General features: G+C 42.5%; 2 protein-coding genes across 4 annotated transcripts in view; one reads left to right on the forward strand and one right to left on the reverse strand.

Annotated features, from left to right (window-relative positions):
• Positions 1–26,275, reverse strand: part of znf423 (zinc finger protein 423) — a 123,314-nt gene that overhangs the window by 49,083 nt on the left and 47,956 nt on the right. For all 3 annotated transcript variants that reach the window (XM_052061516.1, XM_052061517.1, XM_052061518.1), the window contains 15 exons: positions 21,719–21,896; positions 21,097–21,221; positions 20,490–20,571; positions 20,317–20,392; positions 19,898–20,178; positions 19,534–19,817; positions 19,070–19,450; positions 17,446–17,627; positions 16,645–17,184; positions 16,403–16,553; positions 14,715–15,260; positions 14,391–14,575; positions 13,797–14,209; positions 13,093–13,306; positions 11,557–11,641 (listed from right to left, as the gene is read on the reverse strand). In XM_052061516.1, coding sequence (XP_051917476.1) covers positions 11,557–11,641; positions 13,093–13,306; positions 13,797–14,209; positions 14,391–14,575; positions 14,715–15,260; positions 16,403–16,553; positions 16,645–17,184; positions 17,446–17,627; positions 19,070–19,450; positions 19,534–19,817; positions 19,898–20,178; positions 20,317–20,392; positions 20,490–20,571; positions 21,097–21,221; positions 21,719–21,896 — 3,723 coding nt within the window. The remainder of the gene's footprint in view (positions 1–11,556; positions 11,642–13,092; positions 13,307–13,796; positions 14,210–14,390; positions 14,576–14,714; positions 15,261–16,402; positions 16,554–16,644; positions 17,185–17,445; positions 17,628–19,069; positions 19,451–19,533; positions 19,818–19,897; positions 20,179–20,316; positions 20,393–20,489; positions 20,572–21,096; positions 21,222–21,718; positions 21,897–26,275) is intronic.
• Positions 24,756–26,275, forward strand: part of LOC127598052 (tumor protein p53-inducible protein 11-like) — an 823,313-nt gene continuing 821,793 nt past the window's right edge. The window contains exon 1 of the mRNA XM_052061562.1: positions 24,756–24,759. The gene's annotated coding sequence lies outside the window, so the exon portion shown is untranslated. The remainder of the gene's footprint in view (positions 24,760–26,275) is intronic.

A 26,275-nucleotide genomic window follows, 5' to 3' on the forward strand; every position in this document is an offset into this window, starting at 1 on the left:
CTGTCTGAAAATGAGCTAATACTGACAGTAAAAGGTTTTAGTCGGAAAGGAAAGCGCATGCACGTGTTAGCTGGCCTGATCAAAAAGCACTAGTCACAATCAATATGCTAATTGGTGACTCGGACTGATTAGAGGAGAGCAGAAGTCGAGAGCGAGTGTGTTGCTCAGTATGTGGTCACGGCGTGCATGTTTGGAGCAGACACGTCTTGGTGTTGAGCATGTGTGTTGCAAAGGGAAGGAGAGAGGAGGTACAAATATTAAGAGCGTCTCTTGCACGTGCATAAGAGGTCGGGCCTCGTGCTGGGCGACTGAGGCTGTGGTGATTAGTGGGACATTAGTGGGGCTGCATGCAACTATCTCTCTGAGCGTGCAGCCAAGGACTTGGGTGACTTGGGTGCGTGTGTGTATCGACAGCCATTTAAAACTTTCAGTTCCAGCACAGAACTCTACAATGTTGAGTACGGTACCAAATTTTATACCTCAATTGGAAAAAGAAGCATCGTCCTGATTGGTATGTCCCGGTTACAATTATTGCATTGAAAATAAAACATTGGTACAAGTGGGGGCCACAAACCAAGACAAAATGATTGTTCTGTTCATCCAAAGTTAATTGCATTTACAATTGTAAATGTAGGTTCTTGTCAAAAACACCCCCAAAAGAAAGAAAACCTTTTATAACGTGTCGGCTCCAGCTGCCAAAGTCGCCGTGCAAGTCTAACTTGTGCTGCGAAGGTCTCGCTCTCTAGACAAGGCACACTGGACCTCTCCTTCCTCTATCTGCCCAAATGTTCTCTCTCTTCCTCTTTATCTGACAGCGTAATTAACAGGGCCGCAGGGGGCATCATGTATTACCCATGGAGCCATGTGTCATATTACCGGCCTTGATCTTTTCTCCACAGCCAGTCAAAGCTTTGATGCGTACAAGTGTGAATTACAAATGTGGCGTTTTTTCCATCGATAGGACAGAGTGGCTATTGAAAGTGAGAGTAAACCTTGAGGTCTGCGTGACTTTCGTTGCATAAGTAGATCTTACGTCATGACTGAGTGTACATAAAATCAGGGATTTGCGATACTGAGCAGTGAGCAGGAAAAGACCAAGAAAAAAAGGCAAATTGTGTCAACATCACTCGTGATGTTGCCTCCCCGATAGTGACCTTCACGAACGTAATAAGTGTGCAAGCATCCCAGAATAATCTGTCTCCATTTCATAATTACTCCATTTTAGGCTACAACCGTGTGTGGATGTATGTGAGAGGATCAAATAGAAAAAAAAGGTGGAAAAGTTCCCAGTGACAAGAAAATGAAGGGAGGGCGCCGTGAGGCAGTAAAGAGCCCATCACAGAGACAGAAGTGGATGGGAGAAGAATGTCATGTGGGCTTTGATGCGGTGTGAATCGGGGTGTGTTGGGGTATGTGTCAATGGGTGTGTGTACCACAGGGGAGGCAGTGGGTCTACAACTGGCGTCATGTCTCTAGACATTACTGGAAGACACTGTGCAATGTCAGCATACGAACACCCACAGTTTCTCTCACGCACACATCCCCCTTTGCCCTCGAGAACCCATCATGAGTCGACCTCGTTAATCTCCATCACGACAGAGATGCTACGACAGCAGTTTGAGTTGCAAGAAGAGAAAACTGTCTTCAGTAAGTGAGCACATAAAATAATAACCAAAAAAAGTACAATTCTACCTATTGTGGACATTTTCACTGAAATACCAGTCACGCTTCCATAATACACTTTTAAATTATTTGGCTTCTCTTCCGGCATGGGGGTGGCTACAACTTGCTAACGTTCAACAATACAAGAAGGAGCAGCTTGCATTCGCATTGTGTTTGTGTGTGCGGTTGTTTTACACAGCGGTAACATTACAGCAATATTTGACCAAGACAAGAGAGTTGTTTCAATGCCATTCATTGTCAGTAGCCAAGAGTGACATGACACACGCACACGCACACACACACACACACACACACACACACACAAACACACACACACATACGTGTTTTGGTGCATTTTCAGGACGTCCGTTTGTTCACCCGACATATGGGTACATGCCTTTCCCGTGGTCCTACAGGCTCCAAAAAAATATGGTAACCATGAAAAAAAATCAGGAAGACAGCCATCTACTCAGATTTTGGCTAGGACGTAATTTTTTTTTGATTTATGACAAAACTACTACATATGAGGACATTGACAGGTTTTTGTGTATTATGGAGACAGTCACCTCAAACACACTACCATTTCATGTTTTTGTGAATTTTGAGCCCCCTAGATACACATCATTTTCAAGTATATATGACTTATGAAGACCAGCTAAGAGTAAAGTGTGTATTTTTAAATTCACTCATGTTACATACCAACAGTATATGTTAGGCACATGTGTCCAATTGTCATGCTCGGGCATGGGGAGAACTCTACAAAGGAAGGAAGCCCAGATTTAAACATTCAAATACCAATTGCTGAACTGTGAGGCGAATGTGCCAAACAGTCGTTCCACCCGTCATCCCTCAAATATTCACATTAATAATACAAGATAGTAAAATAAGCTGTGAAGAAGAAGAGACGGTTAAATATGTGGTCAGTCCACTTTCTTATTTTTTAATTGCTGACAAATATGAAATTATGAACACAGAAAACATGCCACCTCCTCTCCATGACACAAAGCACTGCAATAGATGAGGGTTGTTTGAACTGAAGAAGATTATGTCAAAATGTGAATACTGCGATGAAGAATTTTTAATGAATCTGGCGATATATTGTGCCATGTGTGTAGCAACTTCTTTAGCTACCGTTAGACAAAAGCAACTTTTCAAAAAGTATTGAAATTCTTGAAATAGGATGAATTCAAATGTTTTAGGGTTTTTCTGAAATATCACCTCAAACCTAATAAGCCTATCTTTTGTGAGAAGTTTGTATATCGTACGTACGTTTATATACAGCAGGGGTGTCCAAGGTCGGTCCTCAAGGGCCGCTGTCTTTTTGTTTTCCAGCTCTCCCAGGATGTTCTAGTGCTGCATCAGAGCTGACTGATGAACTGATCATCTGAAACAGGTGTGATGCAGCCGGGAGAGCTGGAAAACAGGCACGACAGTGGCCCTCCAGGCCCAGATCGGGACATGCCTGATATACAGTATAATTTACATGTTCATACATCTTCAAGGATTTTCCAAATTGCTCTTGAAGATCATGAAACAACAAACGTGAAACACAGTATTAAACAACAAATATGAAACCCATAATTGACCATCCCACCCTAAATGCACCATTGCTATTGCTTTAGTTAACTTGAACTGAAATGTACCCAGACGTGTTCGCATTTCAATGGACTAGCCATTCATTTCCCTTTTTAATGAAGTTATATCCTGTTGTGGATGTAGTTTTTGATGGACACCCAGCCTCTGTCTTTCAGAGCTGCTGGCTCTGCGTGGAGACAGGACTCACAGCTCGTTTTACCTGAAACTTTATGGCTTGTTATGAAATCAAACATATGTCGCTCAACAGCCTTCACGTCATCATCTGTCCATGTGCGTCTCTTATTCCCACCTGTAAAAGAAGGCATTATTTATTAAAAATGGAAAAATAAAATAATCAAAATAAGATATTCCAGGAAATAATGAGAATTTTGAAAATTTGAGAATTTTGAGAATTTATCTCTCATTCCATTCATGGTCTCCAGAGGGTTCAGTCAGGTCACTTGGTGTCTGGAACATAACATTACGGTGTCAAAATATTCAGCATTCTTCATTCTGACCAGTTAAGAAATGAATAAACATTAATTATCATTGAACATTGCTCACGGGAAAGTTTGGGATGAATATACCACACTATAGAAAGTTAACACTGTTCAGTTCTGTGGAACAGCAATATGGGGAAATTCGAACACAGGCTCTCCAGAGTTAGGTTAAGACAAAAGTCATGTCACCTGAAACACACTCAGGTTTTTCAGGTCTGAAGAAATATGAGGACATGACGACTGAAATAATGGAGAGTCCATGTTTCTGATTTATAACTTCTCCTGTGTTTGTCAAAGAAAGCTTAAAACTCAAACCTAGTATATCATGATAAGAAGTAGTAACCTGTTGTAAGGATGAAGTGGATCTCTCACTCCATTCTTGGTTTCCAGAGGGTTCAGTCAGGTACCTGTCACTTGATGTCTGCAACATAACAACATTACGGTGTCAAAAGTTTCAGCATTCTTCATTCTGACCAGTTAAGAAATGAATAAACATTATTTCTCATTGAACATTGCTCACAGGAGAGTTTGGGAATAATGTACCACACTATAGTAAGTTAACACTGTTCAGCTCTGAGTAACAGCAATATGGGGACATTCGAACACAGGCTCTCCAGAGTTAGGTTAAGACAAAAGTCATGACACCTGAAACACACTCAGGTTTTTCAGGTCTAAAGAAATATGAGGACATGACGACTGAAATCATGGAGAGTCCATGTTTCTGATTTATAACTTCTCCTGTGTTTGTCAAAGAAAGCTGAAAACTCAAACCTAGTATATCATGACAAGAAGTAGAAACCTGTTGTAAGGATGAAGTGTATCTATCATTCCATTCATGGTCTCCAGAGGGTTCAGTCAGGTCACTTGGTGTCTGCAACATAACATTACGGTGTCAAAATATTCAGCATTCTTCATTTTGACCAGTTAAGAAATGAATACATATTAATTATCATTGAACATTGCTCACGGGAGAGTTTGGGATGAATATACCACACTATAGAAAGTTAACACTGTTCAGTTCTGTGGAACAGCAATATGGGGACATTCGAACACAGGCTCTCCAGAGTTAGGTTAAGACAAAAGTCATGTCACCTGAAACACACTCAGGTTTTTCAGGTCTGAAGAAATATGAGGACATGACGACTGAAATCATGGAGAGTCTATGTTTCTGACTTATAACTTCTCCTGTGTTTGTCAAAGAAAGCTGAAAACTCAAACCTAGTATATCATGATAAGAAGTAGTAACCTGTTGTAAGAATGAAGTGGATCTCTCACTCCATTCATGGTCTCCAGAGGGTTCAGTCAGGTCACTTGGTGTCTGCAACATAACATTACGGTGTCAAAATATTCAGCATTCTTCATTCTGACCAGTTAAGAAATGAATAAACATTCATTATCATTGAACATTGCTCACGGGAGAGTTTGGGATGAATATACCACACTATAGAAAGTTAACACTGTTCAGTTCTGTGGAACAGCAATATGGGGACATTCGAACACAGGCTCTCCAGAGTTAGGTTAAGACAAAAGTCATGTCACCTGAAACACACTCAGGTTTTTCAGGTCTGAAGAAATATGAGGACATGACGACTGAAATAATGGAGAGTCCATGTTTCTGATTTATAACTTCTCCTGTGTTTGTCAAAGAAAGCTGAAAACTCAAACCTAGTATATCATGATAAGAAGTAGTAACCTGTTGTAAGGATGAAGTGGATCTCTCACTCCATTATTGGTTTCCAGAGGGTTCAGTCAGGTACCTGTCACTTGATGTCTGCAACATAACAACATTACGGTGTCAAAAGTTTCAGCATTCTTCATTCTGACCAGTTAAGAAATGAATAAACATTATTTCTCATTGAACATTGCTCACAGGAGAGTTTGGGAATAATGTACCACACTATAGTAAGTTAACACTGTTCAGCTCTGAGTAACAGCAATATGGGGACATTCGAATACAGGCTCTCCAGAGTTAGGTTAAGACAAAAGTCATGACACCTGAAACACACTCAGGTTTTTCAGGTCTAAAGAAATATGAGGACATGACGACTGAAATCATGGAGAGTCCATGTTTCTGATTTATAACTTCTCCTGTGTTTGTCAAAGAAAGCTGAAAATTCAAACCTAGTATATCATGACAAGAAGTAGAAACCTGTTGTAAGGATGAAGTGTATCTATCATTCCATTCATGGTCTCCAGAGGGTTCAGTCAGGTCACTTGGTGTCTGCAACATAACATTACGGTGTCAAAATATTCAGCATTCTTCATTTTGACCAGTTAAGAAATGAATACATATTAATTATCATTGAACATTGCTCACGGGAGAGTTTGGGATGAATATACCACACTATAGAAAGTTAACACTGTTCAGTTCTGTGGAACAGCAATATGGGGACATTCGAACACAGGCTCTCCAGAGTTAGGTTAAGACAAAAGTCATGTCACCTGAAACACACTCAGGTTTTTCAGGTCTGAAGAAATATGAGGACATGACGACTGAAATCATGGAGAGTCTATGTTTCTGACTTATAACTTCTCCTGTGTTTGTCAAAGAAAGCTGAAAACTCAAACCTAGTATATCATGACAAGAAGTAGTAACCTGTTGTAAGGATGAAGTGTATCTATCATTCCAGTCATGGTCTCCAGAGGGTTCAGTCAGGTCACTTGGTGTCTGCAACATAACATTACGGTGTCAAAATATTCAGCATTCTTCATTCTGACCAGTTAAGAAATGAATAAACATTAATTATCATTGAACATTGCTCACGGGAGAGTTTGGGATGAATATACCACACTATAGAAAGTTAACACTGTTCAGTTCTGTGGAACAGCAATATGGGGACATTCGAACACAGGCTCTCCAGAGTTAGGTTAAGACAAAAGTCATGTCACCTGAAACACACTCAGGTTTTTCAGGTCTGAAGAAATATGAGGACATGACGACTGAAATAATGGAGAGTCCATGTTTCTGATTTATAACTTCTCCTGTGTTTGTCAAAGAAAGCTGAAAACTCAAACCTAGTATATCATGATAAGAAGTAGTAACCTGTTGTAAGGATGAAGTGGATCTCTCACTCCATTCTTGGTTTCCAGAGGGTTCAGTCAGGTACCTGTCACTTGATGTCTGCAACATAACAACATTACGGTGTCAAAAGTTTCAGCATTCTTCATTCTGACCAGTTAAGAAATGAATAAACATTATTTCTCATTGAACATTGCTCACAGGAGAGTTTGGGAATAATGTACCACACTATAGTAAGTTAACACTGTTCAGCTCTGAGTAACAGCAATATGGGGACATTCGAATACAGGCTCTCCAGAGTTAGGTTAAGACAAAAGTCATGACACCTGAAACACACTCAGGTTTTTCAGGTCTGAAGAAATATGAGGACATGACGACTGAAATCATGGAGAGTCCATGTTTCTGATTTATAACTTCTCCTGTGTTTGTGAAAGAAAGCTGAAAACTCAAACCTAGTATATCATGACAAGAAGTAGTAACCTGTTGTAAGGATGAAGTGTATCTATCATTCCAGTCATGGTCTCCAGAGGGTTCAGTCAGGTCACTTGGTGTCTGCAACATAACATTACGGTGTCAAAATATTCAGCATTCTTCATTTTGACCAGTTAAGAAATGAATACATATTAATTATCATTGAACATTGCTCACAGGAGAGTTTGGGATGAATATACCACACTATAGAAAGTTAACACTGTTCAGTTCTGTGGAACAGCAATATGGGGACATTCGAACACAGGCTCTCCAGAGTTAGGTTAAGACAAAAGTCATGTCACCTGAAACACACTCAGGTTTTTCAGGTCTGAAGAAATATGAGGACATGACGACTGAAATCATGGAGAGTCTATGTTTCTGACTTATAACTTCTCCTGTGTTTGTCAAAGAAAGCTGAAAACTCAAACCTAGTATATCATGATAAGAAGTAGTAACCTGTTGTAAGAATGAAGTGGATCTCTCACTCCATTCATGGTCTCCAGAGGGTTCAGTCAGGTCACTTGGTGTCTGCAACATAACATTACGGTGTCAAAATATTCAGCATTCTTCATTCTGACCAGTTAAGAAATGAATAAACGTTAATTATCATTGAACATTGCTCACGGGAGAGTTTGGGATGAATATACCACACTATAGAAAGTTAACACTGTTCAGTTCTGTGGAACAGCAATATGGGGACATTCGAACACAGGCTCTCCAGAGTTAGGTTAAGACAAAAGTCATGTCACCTGAAACACACTCAGGTTTTTCAGGTCTGAAGAAATATGAGGACATGACGACTGAAATAATGGAGAGTCCATGTTTCTGATTTATAACTTCTCCTGTGTTTGTGAAAGAAAGCTGAAAACTCAAACCTAGTATATCATGATAAGAAGTAGTAACCTGTTGTAAGGATGAAGTGGATCTCTCACTCCATTCTTGGTTTCCAGAGGGTTCAGTCAGGTACCTGTCACTTGATGTCTGCAACATAACAACATTACGGTGTCAAAAGTTTCAGCATTCTTCATTCTGACCAGTTAAGAAATTAATAAATATTATTTCTCATTGAACATTGCTCACAGGAGAGTTTGGGAGTAATGTACCACACTATAGTAAGTTAACACTGTTCAGCTCTGAGTAACAGCAATATGGGGACATTCAAACACAGGCTCTCCAGAGTTAGGTTAAGACAAAAGTCATGACACCTGAAACACACTCAGGTTTTTCAGGTCTGAAGAAATATGAGGACATGACGACTGAAATCATGGAGAGTCTATGTTTCTGATTTATAACTTCTCCTGTGTTTGTCAAAGAAAGCTGAAAACTGAAACCTAATATATCATGATAAGACGTAGTAACCTGTTTAAGGAAGAAGTGGATCTTCCACTCCTTTCTTGATCTTCAGAAGGTTTCATCAGGATCGGAACACTTAATGTCTGCAACATAGCAACAGTGTAGTGTCAGAAATATTCAAATTTATTCATTTTGATTAGTTAATAAATGAATAAACATTGTTTTTCATTGAACATCGCTCACAGGAGGGTTTGGGATTAATATAAGACACTATAGAAAGTTAACACTGTTCAGCTCTGTGTAACAGCAATATGGGGACATTCGAAAACAGGCTCTCCAGAATTAGGTCCAGACAAAAATCATGTCACCTGAAACACACTCCGGTTTTTCAGGTCTAAAGAAATATGAGGACATGACGACTGAAATCATGGAGAGTCCATGTTTCTGATTTATAACTTCTCCTGTGTTTGTCAAAGAAAGCTGAAAACTCAAACCTAGTATATCATGATAAGAAGTAGTAACCTGTTGTAAGGATGAAGTGGATCTCTCACTCCCTTCTTGGTCTCCAGAAGGTTCAGTCAAGATCCCGTCACTTGGTGTCTGCAACATAACACCATTACGGTGTCAAAATATTCAGCGTTCTTCATTCTGACCAGTTAAGAAATCAATAAACATTATTTCTCATTGAACATCTCTCACAGGAGGGTTTGGGATTAATATACCACACTATAGAAAGTTAACACTGTTCGGCTCTGTGGAACATCAATATGGGGACATTCGAACACAGGCTCTCCAGTGTTAGGTCCAGACAAAAGTCATTTCACCTGATCACACTCTGGTTTTTCAGCAACATTACAGTATCAGAAATATTCTAAAAAGTATTCTACAGTAACTGAAGAAGTATGAGGGCATGACTGAAATCATGAAAATCAACATTATAGCAACCATAGAGTGTCAGAAATATGTTGTAGTTACATGACTTTTGAATAAATTAAACTTCATACACAGCACAAGCCGGCTCTTTATGGTAGTTACCACTGTACAGCTCTTATAGCTAACAATTTCAGGACAATAGACATGACTGAGTTCAAATAATAAAGACAACACCCGAAACATACTCTTTCAGACTAAAACAATGTAATGACTGAAAAATAATTCCGGTGACCATTCGTTGTTTTCAACTAAGTAGAGACTTTTGATGGGCAGTACAAATTGCTGACAAAAATGTGGATTTGTCAAACAGCTACCACAGCCTTCTTCAATCAGGTGAAATAAGCATTATGAAGGAAGTTTAAAGGCATCTAATTTTCCTCGACTATTACGGATAGTATGCGTTTTTATGAATTGTGATATTTGGTGAAGCACAATATTTTAACAGAAGCCGAATAATTTCTATTTCTATTTTTTCATTCCAAGATATTCCTAGTTCTACATGGCAATACAATATTCTCAATAATTGAATGATAATGGCTGCTAAACATTTTCTTCAAAAGTACTTCAATTATTTTTGCTCCAATATGATCAATGGCATTAAAAAAACATGCTGTTGTTTATTGTGACATTTTTGGGGTAAATACAATGTACGAATAAAATCTGTCACTGTGACAGGCTTTGGTTGCAGCTCTTGTCATGTGCTTGCGGTAGCCATAAGAATTAGATAGCAGGTAGATTGATAGCATACCTTTATAATCATTGATCCACTGGGCTTTCAAACAAGGCTTGTTGACTCCAGATAAAAGGAGCAGCCTCAGATTCAGGGCTCAGTCTGGTTCTTCTTTGTGAGATTATCACCACCAGTAAACATCTACAATGGAAAGTGAGAAGAAGTCAGCCAGACAAGCAAGCACAATATTATGGCAGCACTTATTTTGGCTCAGAAAGTACTGAGCCAAAGGAATATTATTTTCTTCCTCAAAAATACAAAAATTCATTTCATCAAACATTTGCTGGTCCGACTAATAGATTCGGGCAAACCATTTGTCAGGCAGATAACAATGTAAAATTAAAATAGAGTAACACAATATTGTCTTGACCAAATGTACCAACAAAGCTGAATTCTGCTATAATTTCATTGCAAACGTTTGTTTGTTTTTTCATTGAAATGGTGTACAATTGAATCAGCACAAGAATAAACAGTGTAAATACACCGGACTTAGCGTAAATGCTAGAAGTGCCTGGCCCACTTTCATTAGGCTACCTGTACTAACTAATTTAAATTAACTGCAATCGAATAAAACAAATACTGCACTGAAATAAACATATGGCACCAAAACCAAGTTCCACAGACTGTGTGGTTAAAGATTGAGAAAAGTTTTCCAGAACCTTGCCTGCAGGACATGTCCACATTACTTTTACTGGAAGCTTATTAGCATGCTAACGATCGAGCTAGCTAGCTAGCTAGCTGTCTTATTGAATGATATTACCTTTGGTGGGCACTGTTAAACACGGTTATATTAAACAACTTCTATGTTACGGTAAGATAAACGAAAAGGAATTGCTTACCCGATGGTCATCCATGCGTGGTCGTGTTTGAGAGTAGGATTGTCTGGCTGCTTCACATGTTGGATTTTGTGTGACTGCTAATTGATGTGAATTATCAGGACGAGGGCGGGGAAAATGTGTGAGTCAGTCCGAAAAAGATGACATTTGAGGTCCTGCACAATGACGTCACTGAAAGTGTGTTAAAAGTGTGTTAAGTACCGAAGTTGGCCACTAGTTTTCCAAATGAAAAGTGAGTCGAAAGTTAAACACACTTAAACACACAATTTCTGAAAATTGTGCTCTTTCAGGACATCACTTATTTTTGGTGTGGGAGTATCCTCGTGAGCTCTAGAGTAGTGTAGACTGCGTGGAAATATGAGGACGCGAAAAATGTCCTCATTTTTCCACAGGTCCTCATTGTGAAGGTGTGTTATCATAAAATTGTCCTGAGATGTCATGAATACAAACGCATGCGCGCGCGCACACACACACACACACACACACACACACACACACAATGGAAATAACAGGGTGCAAAAAATGTGCCTCACTCACCAATCATGTGATTTGCAACATGAATCTGGATCTCTCGCTCCGTCTCAAATGTCATTTGGCACTTAATACACTGGTAGGTCTTTTTCTGCCAAAAGGAAACATGGGGAAAAAAACTCAGTTACACAGTCAAGAACTAACTTAATAATAGAAAAAAGTCTGATGTTTTGGATCAACGGGAAGAATTGCTGAGTGTTTCCCATTGGAATAAGTTGTCATATCTTTGTAAACATGCCAAGTCACTCATGAGCTTCAGAACTATTACCGTATTGGCCCGAATATAAGAAGGTGTTTTTTTGCATTGAAATAAGACTGAAAAAGTGGGGGTCGTCTTATATTCGGTGTCTAGACATTATACCCATTCATGACGTTAGATGGCGTCAGACATCATTGAAGCGAATGATGAACTCGACTCCCCAGGCCAAAGTGAACCCCTGCCACGAAGAATAAAAATAGCGGTAGCACAAAGAAGAAAAATAAAAAATAGCGGTAAGAAAGAAAAGAGAAAAAAATAATCGAAGAGATAACAGAAAATGGAGAAACTTAGCGACAATATGGAGAAAAGTGTCGAAGATCGGCCAGGTCAACCGGCAGTTTGGATGTAATTTACATGTTAGTTTACATATTTAAATGTTCAAATATTAAGATTTGAATGAGGCAAAATAACATGCCTTTTCTCTCAAATATATTATAATAATTTGTTTCAGATGTACTGTAATTATTTTCTGTATAAAAATGAATTTGGTGTTCAAAAAGTCTTAAAAAAGAGGGGGTCGTCTTATAATCAGGGCCATCTTACGTTCGGGCCAATACGGTACAGGCTAAAGCAATGAAAATTAAACATCACAGAACAACTGAAACAAAGAGAATAAAGGAAAGAGGAGAGAAATAAATATACTTAAACCATTGGACAAACAACGGCAGAAAGAAGCAGAGGGCCCGTTTACGCATTCATTGCACACAGCGATCACTCATGCACAAGAATACACAAAGGCCCCACTACCACTCTGTCTTTGCCGTTTGCACCTTGATAGACATGCATGCACGCGTACACACACGTGCACACGCGCACACACGCACCACCTCCCATTTGGTCCTCTGTGCTGTCAAGCAATGCTGAGACATAGGTGGAGGAAAGCTTGAGGGTCCCTGAAAACTGCCTCCCATGCACACACAGGCAGGAAAAAAACACACACACTGAAACACAGACATGCAGCAGGTCCCAGGGAGCCTGACTGTCAATATCAAGTAGAGCACACAGCTCCCATCATGCCACAGCACACCCGAGCCGCAGGACCCAGTGAGCAGGCCCCCTCTCCCCCCACCTCACTCACTCACGCAAGCAAGCTGCACAAAACAGCACAACAGCAGCACTTCGGTTTTGCAGGAAGTCCCCATGACATCACCTCCAAAATTCTCTTTTTTATGTATAAATATGCTATGCTTTCAATAAATTATATCGTGTCCGTTTTTTTGTTTGGTCACGTTATTGTAACACATCAGCATAAAATCCCGGGCATCCAGGAATTCACATCTCACCTTAGGTGCAGGTGAAGCCTCCGCCTTCTTCCCCGCTGAACTCGTTTCAGGGCTGACTTCGGGGTGATCAGTCTGGACGTGACTCTCCAAGTCCTCCAGGCTTTCGAACTTCACCCCACACTCGGGACACCTCAGCCCAGACACAGGCTTCTCTCCTTGCGTATCCCCGGGTGTGAGAGCACCTCCTTGGTTGGTGCTCTGGCCATTAGTTCCCCTGATAGAATTGAAGATCAAATTTTCTGAAGTCATTTTTTAAATTAATGCAGAATTGCATAAAAAAAGAGCGACTGCAAGCACTGACATTTGATCTAAACAGTTAATGACACCTACAGTAGGTGAGCCCCCACAGTGAGGCTTTACACTGAAAACTTTGTGGAGTTTGGCATCAGAAGCAGAATACCTCAGCTATTATTCTATCTGGATCTGATATAAATGTAAGCGAGTTCAAGTATCAGAAAACTGTGATTGTCTGGCAACCAGTTCATAGTGCAGCCCGCCGACTGCCCGAAGACAGCTGGGATAGGCTCAGCAGATTAGAAACTGAATGGATGGATGGAAGTATTGGAACGGACAGATCTTTTTATTGACAGTGGAACTGCATTCAGACTGCGAGCCATTGAGATTTCCGCGATTCCGCATTTTTCTTGTGATGCTTTTCCAGGCTTTCCCCATAACATTGACACAGCAGTGTCGTCGCTGGCTACCTGCTCATGCAGCTGGCACAAAGTCCATAAGGCAGGCCGTTGACATCCAGCTTCACCAGCTCTCCTTTGTTCTTGAACTCCTTTAGGCAGAAGGCGCACTTATACAGCTTGTGATGCTGCAGCTGGCCGTTGGGGGAAGAAGAGGACGAACCGTTCCCTGCTCCATTCCCAGAGCCCCCTCCGGTCCCTCCAAGACCAGAACCGGTGGAGAGCTTCTGCATGTGGAAAGTGCCGTGGATCTTAAGCTCCAGGGTGGAAGTGACAGTCTGCATGCAGACCACGCAGCGGAAGCCCGTGAGGGAGTTTCGGAGGTCAGGGTGCATCTGGCAGTGCTCGATAAACTCCTCCTCACTGTGCAGGGGCATCTTACAGATTCGACAGGTTCCTGTGTCCAGGCTTTTACTGTGAGTCACCTGTTATGATCATATAGCACAAAGTAATGATCATTATGCCCCAGGAAACAGTCTGTATTAAATTAGGGGCATTTTTAAATATTGATGGGGAGCTAACTAGATGAAATGCGGAAGGTGTAAAGCTTCCAGTCAATCGTTACATATACAATATAAGGCTACTTTACGAGCAGCGTTATTATACCTTGTGTTCTGTGAGGGTTAAAAGAGAGGGGAATCGCTCGCCACATATTGGACACATGTAGTGCTTGGCGGGGCCGCGGTGTGTCTGGGCGTGCTCGCGAAGCCCGGTCTCGGAGAAGAAAGTTCTGGAACAGATGTTGCACTTGTGGTTCCCCTTGATGAAGTCGGCCTTCTTCTTTCGAGAACCTGGCAATTTGGGAAACATTCACGATTGAGATTATAGAAACATTATTGAATATGCCGTACTGGTTAACCACACAGTGTTTAACCCTCTGGCCCTTGCCCCCCTCAAAATAACCAAAACAAAAAAAACCCAAGCACTTACCAGCGTCATCCTCTCCCGGTCGGATGTTATGATCCCGCAACCGATGGTTCTGAAGAAGCGACTCCATGGTGTAGGCGGCTCCGCAAATGTCGCAGGCATACATGGGCTCGGAATTGTCCAGCTCCTCCTCACCCCCGCTGGCTTCGTGGTTGTTGGCCGTCTCTCCTCCTCCCCCGGCAACACTGTTCTTCAGCATCATGTTCGGAAGGTCGGCTTGTTCCGCAGGTGCCACCGTGGTTCTTTCCGCTGCACCCGCACTTCCACCGCCTGTGCTTCCTCCTCCTCTCTTGACAGACTGAGTCAGTCCATTTGGTGTGCCGTTCTGGCTGCTGCAGCTCTCCGTGCCACCTCCGTTACCGGTGACGCTGCCTCCGTCAAAGATACAGTGTTTCTCCCTGAGGTGTCGTTCTAACAGTGAGATGGCGTGGAAGGATTTGCCGCAGAAGCGACATGTGAACTTCTTGCTGTGAGTGGTGATGTGACACTGGAGTTCCACCTCCGTTCCAAACGTCTCTCCACAGAAGATGCACTTCCTGGGCTTGAGACCTTTCAAACACAAACCAGATTGCAGTACACGTACTGTATATATACAGCCAGTCTACTAATCCTAGTGACTTCTGAATAATTAGTATGAATACAAACCAACTTCTATAAATGGTGTCTGTTTTTAGGTTTACCGTGACCTCTGTGAGGCTTGTTTGATTTTGTCAATCCCAGCAGTGTCGCTATCCTTAGATCTGCTCTTCGATTCAACAAGTGTTTCATTCAAGTTTTGATCACCTCCTAATTGAAACATTGACTGTTTTTGAATTAAATATGCATCCATTCGGGTGGGTCTTCACAGCCGCTCGGTTATACAATGCAGAGTTGAAGATGAACCATTACCCCCTCCCTCATACATTCCCTTGATTCACCGTCTTCATTGTTTATGTCTTGTGACCTGTTGTAACTGTCATATGCTTGTGCAGGATTTTTTTTTGCCTCACTCAAATTATCCTCAAAATGAGGGTAGTTCGAGTGTGGGTTTTTTTCTCCCTCTCTCCCTCCCCTGTGGTTTCTTTCTGACCTTCGGGTTGAGTGAACGCTGGCGCGTTTTGGCTGCCGCTGCTCAACCCGTATTGTTTTGTGTTTTTTGTTATTGTAAAGTGTCCTTGGGTGTCTTGAAAGGCGCTTATAAATAAAATGTATTATTATTATTATTATGATCGACTTGGTTATTTAAAAAAAGCAATGTAGCCGTTGCACCTGAGCCTGCAGTGCATCACGACGATGTTGGGGAAAGCAGTGTGCAGAACGAGGTTTCATAAATGTGAAGATCCAAAGAGAGTCAACGCAATGTTTGCTGTTTATATTTTGTTGCGCTCGCAGGCAGCAGCCCTGCAACTGGCTGCCAACCGGTTCAGGGTGTCAGTGGCCAACTGCCCGAACACAGCTGAGACAGACCTCAGCATGCGGATTAGAAAGTGGATGGATTGGTCACAGCAGTAGTTTCATTCGTGGTGTTGTGGTTATTTCCTACCGTGAGCTTGACAGTTTTGTCCCTTGTATTTGTCTACGTATGAAAAAGTTGTATGTATAGATGTTTTTCGATGTGGCTTATTCAAGCCAAGAGACAACGTTTCATGGTGTGTTTGTGAAAGCAATATACATATAGCTATCCCCCTGCCATAGTACACTGACAGGCGTACCTGCTCCGAGCCCTCCAGGGAGGCCTGACCTCTGGCCCACATGGCTGTGCTTAACATGGAGCTGAAGTTCTGTCTCCTTCCTGAAGTCCCAAGCGCAGGCTGTACAGCGAAACAGCTTCTTTTCGTTGCTGTGTTTTACAGCTAAATGCACCTAAACAAAATAAACAAATAAACCGTTTTTTTACACATTTTTCAGGCAGGTCGTATTTCAGGAAATGGAACATATACTGAAGCTCCTTCACCTGTATCGAGACCTTGGAGTCAAAGACCTCCTGGCAGAGGGTACAGTGGTACAGCACAAATGTGTGCATGTCCAACAGGTGCTTCTGCAGATCATCCACCGAGGAGAACTGCTTGTCACAGCTCTCACACATGTACTGAGTCGATGTGGTCATGTAGTGCACAGTCAGGTGCTGCAGTAATGCCTCCTGGGATTCAAAGTCCTCTTTGTTACACTGGGGGCAGGACTGGCGCCTCAGTAGCATCTCCAAATGGGACTTCAGGTGGGCTTGGAATCCCTCAAAGCTGGAAAATCGCATATCACACTGGTTGCATGGATAGTCGCCGTTGCTCCCTAAGGAAGGCGTGGAGTCCCCTCCCAGTCGGTGGCGCTTCGGCGAGGAGATCTCCACATCGGAGGAGGTGGGGCTGAGGTCAGCCACCTTTGCCTGTCTCTTGTTGTTCGCTAAGGGAATGTTCTTGTGGTTCTCCTTTATGTGCTTGGTGAGCTTGAGGAGTGACCCAAAGATTGGAGAATTGGTGCAATATGGGCAAGAGTAAACCTGTGTGTGGAAAATAACCTTTGAATGTCCTTAAAGAGTCAAAGCATGTCTCAGTAAATATCCCGAGCTGAGCTACAGCATACGGTATGCAGCCGATCATTCTAGTTATGCTTTATTATTACCATTAAGGGAAATGAAGACGATAAAATGAGCCATCCCAGCGCATTTGGTGGGTGGCCTTATGAAAACGCATTTCATTGCAACACACTCAAATAATAATAAAAAACGATGTACGATTTATTCTTCTTTCCACTTACTTACCTCCATGAACGATTGGGACGCGGACTGTAGCACGGGAGACTCCAATTTGGCCACGGCTCCCCCACAGGCGGCCCCGCCCGCCACCGCTGAGGTACAGTGAGTCTGTTGAATGTGTTCCGTCAACGAAGACTCCGTCAGGAATCCCATGGAGCACTGGTTGCAAAAGAAGGCATGGTTCCCCTCTATGGTGTAGTCACACACAATGTTGCTGTTACTTGGGTGTGCTTCAATAAAGTATACAAAGTACTTGGTTTATAAAAATCATCCAGATTCTAACAACTACGATGAAGAGGAGCAAAAAATTCAGTAACAATCTGCCATGTATTCCGTGGGAGTCCTGTAGACGATGTATCGTTTATCGACATATAGGATTACTGTACTGATTTTTGTGTTTACCTTCAAGGTTTTCATATTATAATTAGCATTTGACTTATTTTTCTTGATTGACACAGCTACGGGAAAATTGACGATCAATCAATTATATCTACAGCAGAGGTGTCAAACATATGGCCTGCGGGCCAGTACCGGCCCATAAGGAGATTCGATCAGGCCCACAGGATAATTTAAAAGTGAAAAGTCTCTCTAAAGACATGGAATGAATATTTTTAATAAAATGCATTTCATGGACTATCCGCTAGGAGGCACAGTGTTTTGATCGGAGTAGAAGAAAACATTATTTTGATCAGGGAAGAAGTCTCAGTCTGTCACGGAGACTCAACACAGCAGACGGTATCAATGCGCCAATGCTTCATTATATCAAAACAAAGGAAAGACTTGATATTTTGGTTATTTATAGCAGAGTAGGGTATAATGTACATGGTCCGACCCACTTGACATCTACCGAGTCCGTATGTGGCCCACAATGTGAAATGAGTTTGACGCCCCTGATCTACGGGTTTGTGTATTTCATCCCTTTCAACGTGACACTTTTATTTTGATTTGAACAGCCACAGTTGATGTCATGTTCTACTCTCAACATTTGTCGAGATGTGGATGTAAGCTGCATGGAACACTTTGAAACTTTCCAAAAATAGCACCTCTACATCCATGTTGTGTCTGACTTGCGGCAAGTGTTTCGTGAAGCATCAATTCTTCCTGCTCTTGATGACAGATTTAACAGAAAAAAAAGTTAACCCATGTTGTCTTTGTTTCTTTTACTTTTCACACTGGGCAGTTCTAAATTCTAATCAGAAATGGCGTTGTCTCCCTTAATGTAATTTTGATGCAGATTTTTAAAAATCCTTTAAGTTTTTTTTAGTACATCAGTTTTTTGATACATTTTCATTCTTTTTTTTTTTTTTTGAGTTTGAGCAATACCAATTTTACGATGCGTTGTCAGATTCCACCTGTTGCTGAACCTAACCCTTAGTCTAGTCTACTAGTACCGGTAAATGTATTACTATAGTACAGAAGATATTATATGACTGTAATTGTATCATTACTTTATTTAAAACAATGATTTGCTTGAGAAAAAACGAGGGCAAATTCAGAATCAGTGCAAAAAACAGAAAGTAGAAAATTTAACTAGCGTCGCTAATTAAAAAAAAAACACACACACACACAAAAATATGTGCTGGCCCCTATTATGATGCCCATCCCACCTAAATGATTGTAATTTTCTTACCTAATGTGGTGGACCCTGCCATAATCGCCCCAGGCAGACAGTGTGACACTCTAATGTGTTCCTGCAAAGAGTTAATGTCTCCAAACATGTCAGGGCAGTAGTTACAATGGAACGCTGTCACATTCGTAAATTGCAGAAGGGGAAAAGCTGCAGCCGCCGGGCTTGCGGTTCCTCCGCTGGAGCGGTGAGCTTTGCGCACATGCTCATTGAGATTGTAGAGAGTCGGCAGTGTGTCCAGGCAGAGCTGACACGTATGGCTCTGCTGCGGTTTGTCAGCATGGATGGTTTTTAAATGGATCTCCAACACTGCCAGGCTATTGAAGTCTCTCTTTGAGCAATAAGGGCAAGTGTATGTCACTTTAGCCCAGTTTCCTCCTCCACCTTGGACAGAAAAAAATATACAGATACAGTAAATCGATTCTAGCTTTTCAAAGGGGTATAAAACACAACGGCTCAAGACGTACCTACGCCTGGATGCACCAAGCTTATTCCCATCTCTTCCCCGCTGTCGTTGCCTTTTCTGCGGCCTCGTTCACTGCCCTGGCTGGGCTTCAGGGTGGAGTCAGGGGTGGATCCTCTCTCCAGGCTGGCACTGGAATCTGGAGTCGCGGAACTCATTGAAGCAACGCTCCCCAGCGCAGGGTCAGGACTGGCAGCACTGTGATTGGAAGAGTCCGGCTGGCGGTGGCTGTCTAGGTGGCAGTAGACATCCTCGACAGAGGGGAACTGTTCTAAACAAACAGGACATCTACCGATAGAAAAAGAACACACAGACATTAGCATTCTTTGTATTGCGTGAAGACAGCGAAAAGCAATTGTCTCTTGTACTTGTGTTTGCGGTTGGCATGCTGCGCGTCAATATGAGTGAGGAGTGAGGCCTCGTCGAGGAAGATCTCCGGGCAGTGGATGCACTGCAAGTCGGCTCGGTCGGACAGCTGGGGGTGCCTGGTCAGGACGTGTTTCTCCAGCTCATCCGTTTGGCTGAACGTCTCCTCGCAGTAATCACACATGTACAGGTCCTGCTCCAGGTCAATCTCTCCTCCAGTTCCCTTTTTGCCTGCGTCCTTCTCACTCCTCAACGAGAGGTGCTCTCTGTTCTTGCGGTGCGCCTGCAAGAAGAAGAAAGCAGCCGGATGTCTTTAAAAAAAATTATATCTTGAGATATGTTGTTTTATATGACTGTATTAAATGTTAGTTAGGGACAACAATGATGAAACAAAAGTCATGAATATGAATATGCGATTTACCTGCATGTGGCTCTGCAATGAGGAAGTGGAGGAGAAGCCTCGTTTGCACACGCTGCACTTAAATGGTTTGCTGGAGCTAAACGATCAAAAGCAATATCTGTCAAACTTGTGATAAACGATACATTTAATGAACACATGGAACGGCAACCATCTAAATTATGAGAGTCTGTTACCTGTGTGTCTTCAGATGGATCTTTAGATGGTCAGAGCGGGAAAACGCAGCTTCACACTCTTGGCAACTATACTTCTTATCTCCTGCATCAGTTGATGGATTGAGAGGGGATCATTAGCACACTTCATTAAAACAAATAAACAAAATACATGAAGCTTGTAGCTTCAAAGAAGAACGCCATTGGAACTATCCGACCATCCATTTTCTTCTGGGCTTAATTCTCAATGTCTCTATGGGGTAAAATTCCAAGGGGTTCGCCAAGTCGATACCTCAAAATTACCATTACGATTCACTTGCCCCCCAAAAATACGGTGGAAAGTAGAATAGGCTGTCTTCTTTTGTTTTTTTCCCCCCATGAATTTATTTGTTATGCAGGACTTCAGAGCCGTTTGAAATGCTCACTCTGTTTTTTAGAAATTCCACAAACATGGTAGCCTTTGTCACATTGCTATTTCTACTGTGAGTTCCACAATCAGGTTGTACCACCAGTTATTAGCGGTACTTTCATTTGTGGCAACATACCAAAAAAAAAATAACCAAAAACAAAGCCCACAATACTTTGTGTCTTTAGCAAAGCATAACATGCATGATGTGATTTCTGTGCCCACCTGTGTGGAGTTTGACATGGCGATCTCTGCTCCTCTTGTGTTTAAAGAGACGGCTGCAAAAGGTGCACTTGAAAGGCAGCTTGTCACTGTGGATCTGCTCGTGGCGCTTCAGGTAGCTCAGCCGGCTGAAGATGAGAACATGAAAACAAGAGATGGAAAGTGCTGGACATGTGACAAGTGCAGAGGGGGTTTTATTTCTTGTCCTGTTTTAGCGGTTTTCATTTTTACCTCAATTAAAGTCAAATGTCAACACATGGGTATAGGAGCACCTCAATCAATGACTATAAAGTTTCCGTCGTTCAATTCTAAAAGTGGAACTCACAAATACAGATTTATTCGAAATTGGAAAATGTCTTTTGGAAGGCCAGTTACTACTTAATTTCAATTAAAAAAATCACTTTTGGTGGTTTTGTCAGTAAAAGTATGGGGTTTATAATCAAAATCATGAAATATTTCCCTTTCTGTCATGAATAAATATGACGTGCCTTTCACCTTTTGAATTGAACTTCCGAAACAAACAAAATAATAATAATTTATTGAGCATTCAGCATGAGGTCTATGGTAGAATATATGTATATCTTTTACTGTATCAGTGGGGAGTAAAACATGTCAAATGTACTACCTGAAGGACTTGTCGCAGAACTGACATGGGTATGGCAGACCTGCACCTCCTTCCTCCTCGCCGCCGGTGGCCATGCCGAGGTCGCAACAGCCATCGGGCATCTGCGAAGGTGACGCCACATCTTTGCTGGAGGGCGAGGAGGGCACCCAGGACAGCCCGGCTGGGTCGTCGTCACCATCTGGGTTAAAAAAAAAAAAAAAAAAGGGAGGGGGGAAATTGAGTTGTTTTAAAACACTTCAGATTGATGCACCGGAAAGTCTGAAAAAGTACATAGCCACAGGATTCCACCCTCCCAAAATTGCAATTAGAGCACAGGCAGAGAGAAGGGGTAAAAGAGGGAGCATTAGAATGATTAATAAGAAGTTCCATCTTTCTTGGAAGGCAAGAGTCAGCCCGTGGGACTTCTCAAATGAGAGAGAGGCTATAAACCAAAAAAATAATAATAAATAAACACATTTATCCTGGTTACACACACACCTGCAAACACAGAAGCCAAACGAGGGTGGCAGAGATAAAAAGGAAGAAACAGAAGAAAGACACATCCTCCAACGGCAGCGGCAACATCTAAATAGAAGGCTCCAAGAACTATGTATCCCCAGCGGGGCCCAGAAATAAGGACAGAGTGTATTTTCTCTCCCTTCGTCCTCCCTCTGCAGCCATTCCTCATTCCATCTCCCCTCCCAGCCCTCCATTCATCCCGAAGGACCAGAGATCCGCCTCATCATATTTTCATTAGGGTCTTGGCAGATTGAAACGTCTGAATAATGATTAGGACATATGCGGGGCTGAGAAAGGCTGCTTTACTCACTCCCCATCTCTCTAATACATGCAAGCATTGTTCCTTTCTTTTTTCCACCTCTCCCTTGACCATGCTAGAGGTTAGATCCCGGCGCAGTCTAGCACAGGAGCGATAGCAAGGACACGGCTTCTGTAACAGACACTTCAGGAAAAAGGTTTGACACAACAAAGAGGGGCCTGAATAATATTCGCTTGTTTTGTTCGCCTTGGCGTGCTGTGCGAAGCGGAGCAGTGAGGCTATTTAACATTTGCAAATAAGGGAATGAGAGGTGACTAAGAGAGAAGTCACAGCAATATTACTGCGAACACGAGGCAACATTGGGAGCGCCATGTTGTTTCTCCGGATAGCTTTGCAAATCGCGCCGGCCCGACACATGCATCGTCTCATCTCAACCAGTTACAATCGCGCTTGCTTATGTGCGTGTGCGTGTGTAGTCTACTGTGTATTGCATTACAGAGAGCGCCTGGAACCAAATTCCCGTGATGAATCGATTGCCAGGAAAATGTAGGCACAGCGAAGAGCAAATAGAACTCTGCAAGGGGTGCAGGTTGAAAAAGAAACTGCAAAACCATGTATTTAATGAGGGGGAAAAAATGAGGAAGGGAAAAAAATGAAAATACAAAGACTATATAGAGCTACAAATCAAATTGAGACAATTACACATTGTGGCAATTCACAATATAGCATATTATTTTTGCTGAATCAGGATCTCCTTCCTCGTCAGATTGGCAATACAAAACTAAACTCGTGCCATAAACTGAGATGCAGTGGTTAGGACTTAGGATCTATGAATCTGTCCAGTCAGTATACAAGAAGCGACACCGGCAAATGTTATAAATACAAACATTTTTGTCGTGTACATTCAAACATGCAATAAAGGGAACAAAATGCCAACAACGCCTTTCCTACTAATAGGTTGTTTTTGTCTGCTTTGGTTTCAACACAACTTGGTGAAATTTGTTACAGCTGAAGCTGTTGTGAAAGCGCTACATCAATAAATATGTATTGTATTGTATAAATTAAATTGGAATGGGAGTCGCAGAATGCTGGATCCTCACTTTAATGGTCATTTCCCCGGCATCTTGGTGTATTGGATTCTGGCGGCACGGCGGAAGAGCAAAGCAGATGGAGCGAGTTAACTCATTTTATGGTAGTTCAAAGTGTGAGTCGTGTGGATGTAATGTTTGTGAGCTTGTGAGCAGGAGGAGGAAGAAAGACAAGACGAACGAGAGGGACTGAACAGAGACGGATTCGGTCAAAGCATGAGGGAGAAATCACTTTTTGAAGGGTTGGGTGGAGGGGCTGTCCGGGAAGAATGGGAGGAGAGATTAGCGTCATTAAAGAGCCCTAATCCTCTGACTAGCGTGGCTGGCGCTAAAATGGAGGATCACACGGCTTTTTAACGGCGTCTTTGTCAGTTAGCCACGAGGGGACCTGGCAAGACAAGGCTGAATGGTAAACTGGGAGGAACTGGGAGATGGGGAGGAAAGCCAAGGGGGGGGGGGGGGATTTCAGAGAAATGTTAAATTATAGAAGAAACCACAAGAGGAGAGACATTAAGAGTGGATGGATGTTGTGCCTTTCTTTTGGGGGTGGAGGGAGTCACTTTGGGAGGAAAAGTAGAAAATGTAGTTTCAAAAGGAGGGGAGCAGAGGCGGGTTGACACGTACTGTTTCTATCCACCCCCCTCCACCCTCTACATTTCTATTCTACTCTTGTTAAACCAACAAGGAAGGCAAATTGGAGGGCCACGGGCCCCCAAGTGTTGTGTTCCGGGTTTATCTCTCACTCGGCAGTCTCCTTGCACATCATCCCTTCCTCTGTCCGGAGAGCTCCCTCTACTCTTCCATCTTCACCCCTCTTTCTCTGACTCCTTTCATCTGTCAGCTTTCATATTCTTATTCACAGCACTCCATCCATTCATCCATCCATCTATCAATCCATCCAACACTGTGCGAAACTTGTGTTGGGCCTCACCCATGTCTCAACCGGGACAGCACCGAGGGAGGGTGACCAGCAAGCAGACTTTGGGCAAGATGCAAGTTTTAAAAGGAATTAAAGAAAACATAATCATTGATGGTGTAGTGGTACACACGCCGGAATACAACCAAAATAAAATGATTTGGGATTTCTGGTTTACAACACTTCCCCAACAGTGGTTTATAATGCATAACAATAACAGACAACGTCAGCGAAGAAACACGAGTATAACACCTGCTAAATGTATTGCTGTCTACAATCGGTCAACATACACAAGTGAGTGGAGCAGTTCGATGCTACAACTCATGTATTTGTCCAATGAGCACACCCCGAAATCTAAAAATCAAATACTTGCTGGCAAGGGCGTTGGCAGTAAAAGAATAAAAAGCATGCAAACATCACAGAATGGATGAAAATAATTCATGTACAAGAGCAAATGATGATTTCCGATATATGCAGGGTCAACTCAGTTTGCTCAAGTCAGAGTTTTACTCAATATCAGCCTCTGCCTTTCTTTCTTCCCAATTTGCTGCTTCCATCTTACTATTTGTCCACTGCACTCGACTCCGCCTTTGCCCGTGGGGACCTTGCTGCCCTCCACTCGCTCTAACCGTCTCACCCTCTACCTTCCACTGCTCCCCGGCACCCCTGGGATAGCCCCATGCTGCTCTAGAGCGAGTGCACGCAGCCCGAGACTCACCATGGGGAGCAGAATAACAACTCTGCAGTCTGGGTAGCCCGAAAAACACTCATGACTGCCTACATTAAAAAAAGAAGAAAAAAAACCGAATGAATGAAAAAAGAATTGCGATGGGGGCGGGGGGGATCATTTGTGACTTCCAGCATAGCGACTACCAGGGAGGGGGTCAACATACTAGATGTGTTTGGGGTTAAATACCTAGAGAACAGAAAAGAAAGCCCTACCTGTGTCTGTGATTATCGTGTGAGTTGGCATGGCAACTGATCAGTCAAGCCACAGCTTTTTGGTTGCTATGAATTACGAGAATTGCACAGTAGGAAAGTGTATTTGACCAATCAGATTGGTTGGTTGAAACCACCTGTTGTGTAGTCTGATGGAGTTGTTAAAAAAAGAAAAAAGCGGTAGGCAACTTTCATTCCCCTGAATACAAGATCGAGACACTGATTGATTTTCATGTGCTTATTTGTCCAACAATTTTTCCCTGAGAGTTTTCTGGCCGCAGTTGTATCTACACAATCTTTGTATATTGAACGGATGAGTTGGTTCCTCACATATGGTGACATGCAACCGTAGTTGATGCTTGTGGAGGGTTGTGGGGGGGGGGGGGGGCGGTCGACCTCTGCTGTCATTCCTGCATTCACATGGGATGCGGTCCGTTGGGACAAACGCACGCTACATACAATAAAGAGCACAGACCAAAAGGAGGATAAAGCAGTCTGTCCGAGTCTTGAGCCCTTGACGATACTAACGGATGGAAAACACACACACACACACACACACACACACACACGCACACACAAATAGGCCGCATGCAGGCAGTGGGGACCCTCGCCTTCTGCCCTGGGAAAGGGTCCGGCTGCTTTTGGACGCTTTTGGGCGCCAACTGCTCCATATGGACAGAGTGTGTCTGTTTGTGCCAGTGTCTTTGAGGGCAGAAGGTTAGGAGGAGGGCCGATAGTCTACTTTTTGCAGATCTGCGCAATGTCATACACACACACACACACACACACACACGCGCACACGCACACACATCAAACTGAACACTCATAACATTACATGTCAAAACACAGGGTACCCC

The sequence above is a fragment of the Hippocampus zosterae genome, chromosome 3 (genome assembly GCF_025434085.1).
Source record: "Hippocampus zosterae strain Florida chromosome 3, ASM2543408v3, whole genome shotgun sequence".
In the NCBI taxonomy this organism is placed as follows: Eukaryota; Metazoa; Chordata; class Actinopteri; order Syngnathiformes; family Syngnathidae; genus Hippocampus; species Hippocampus zosterae.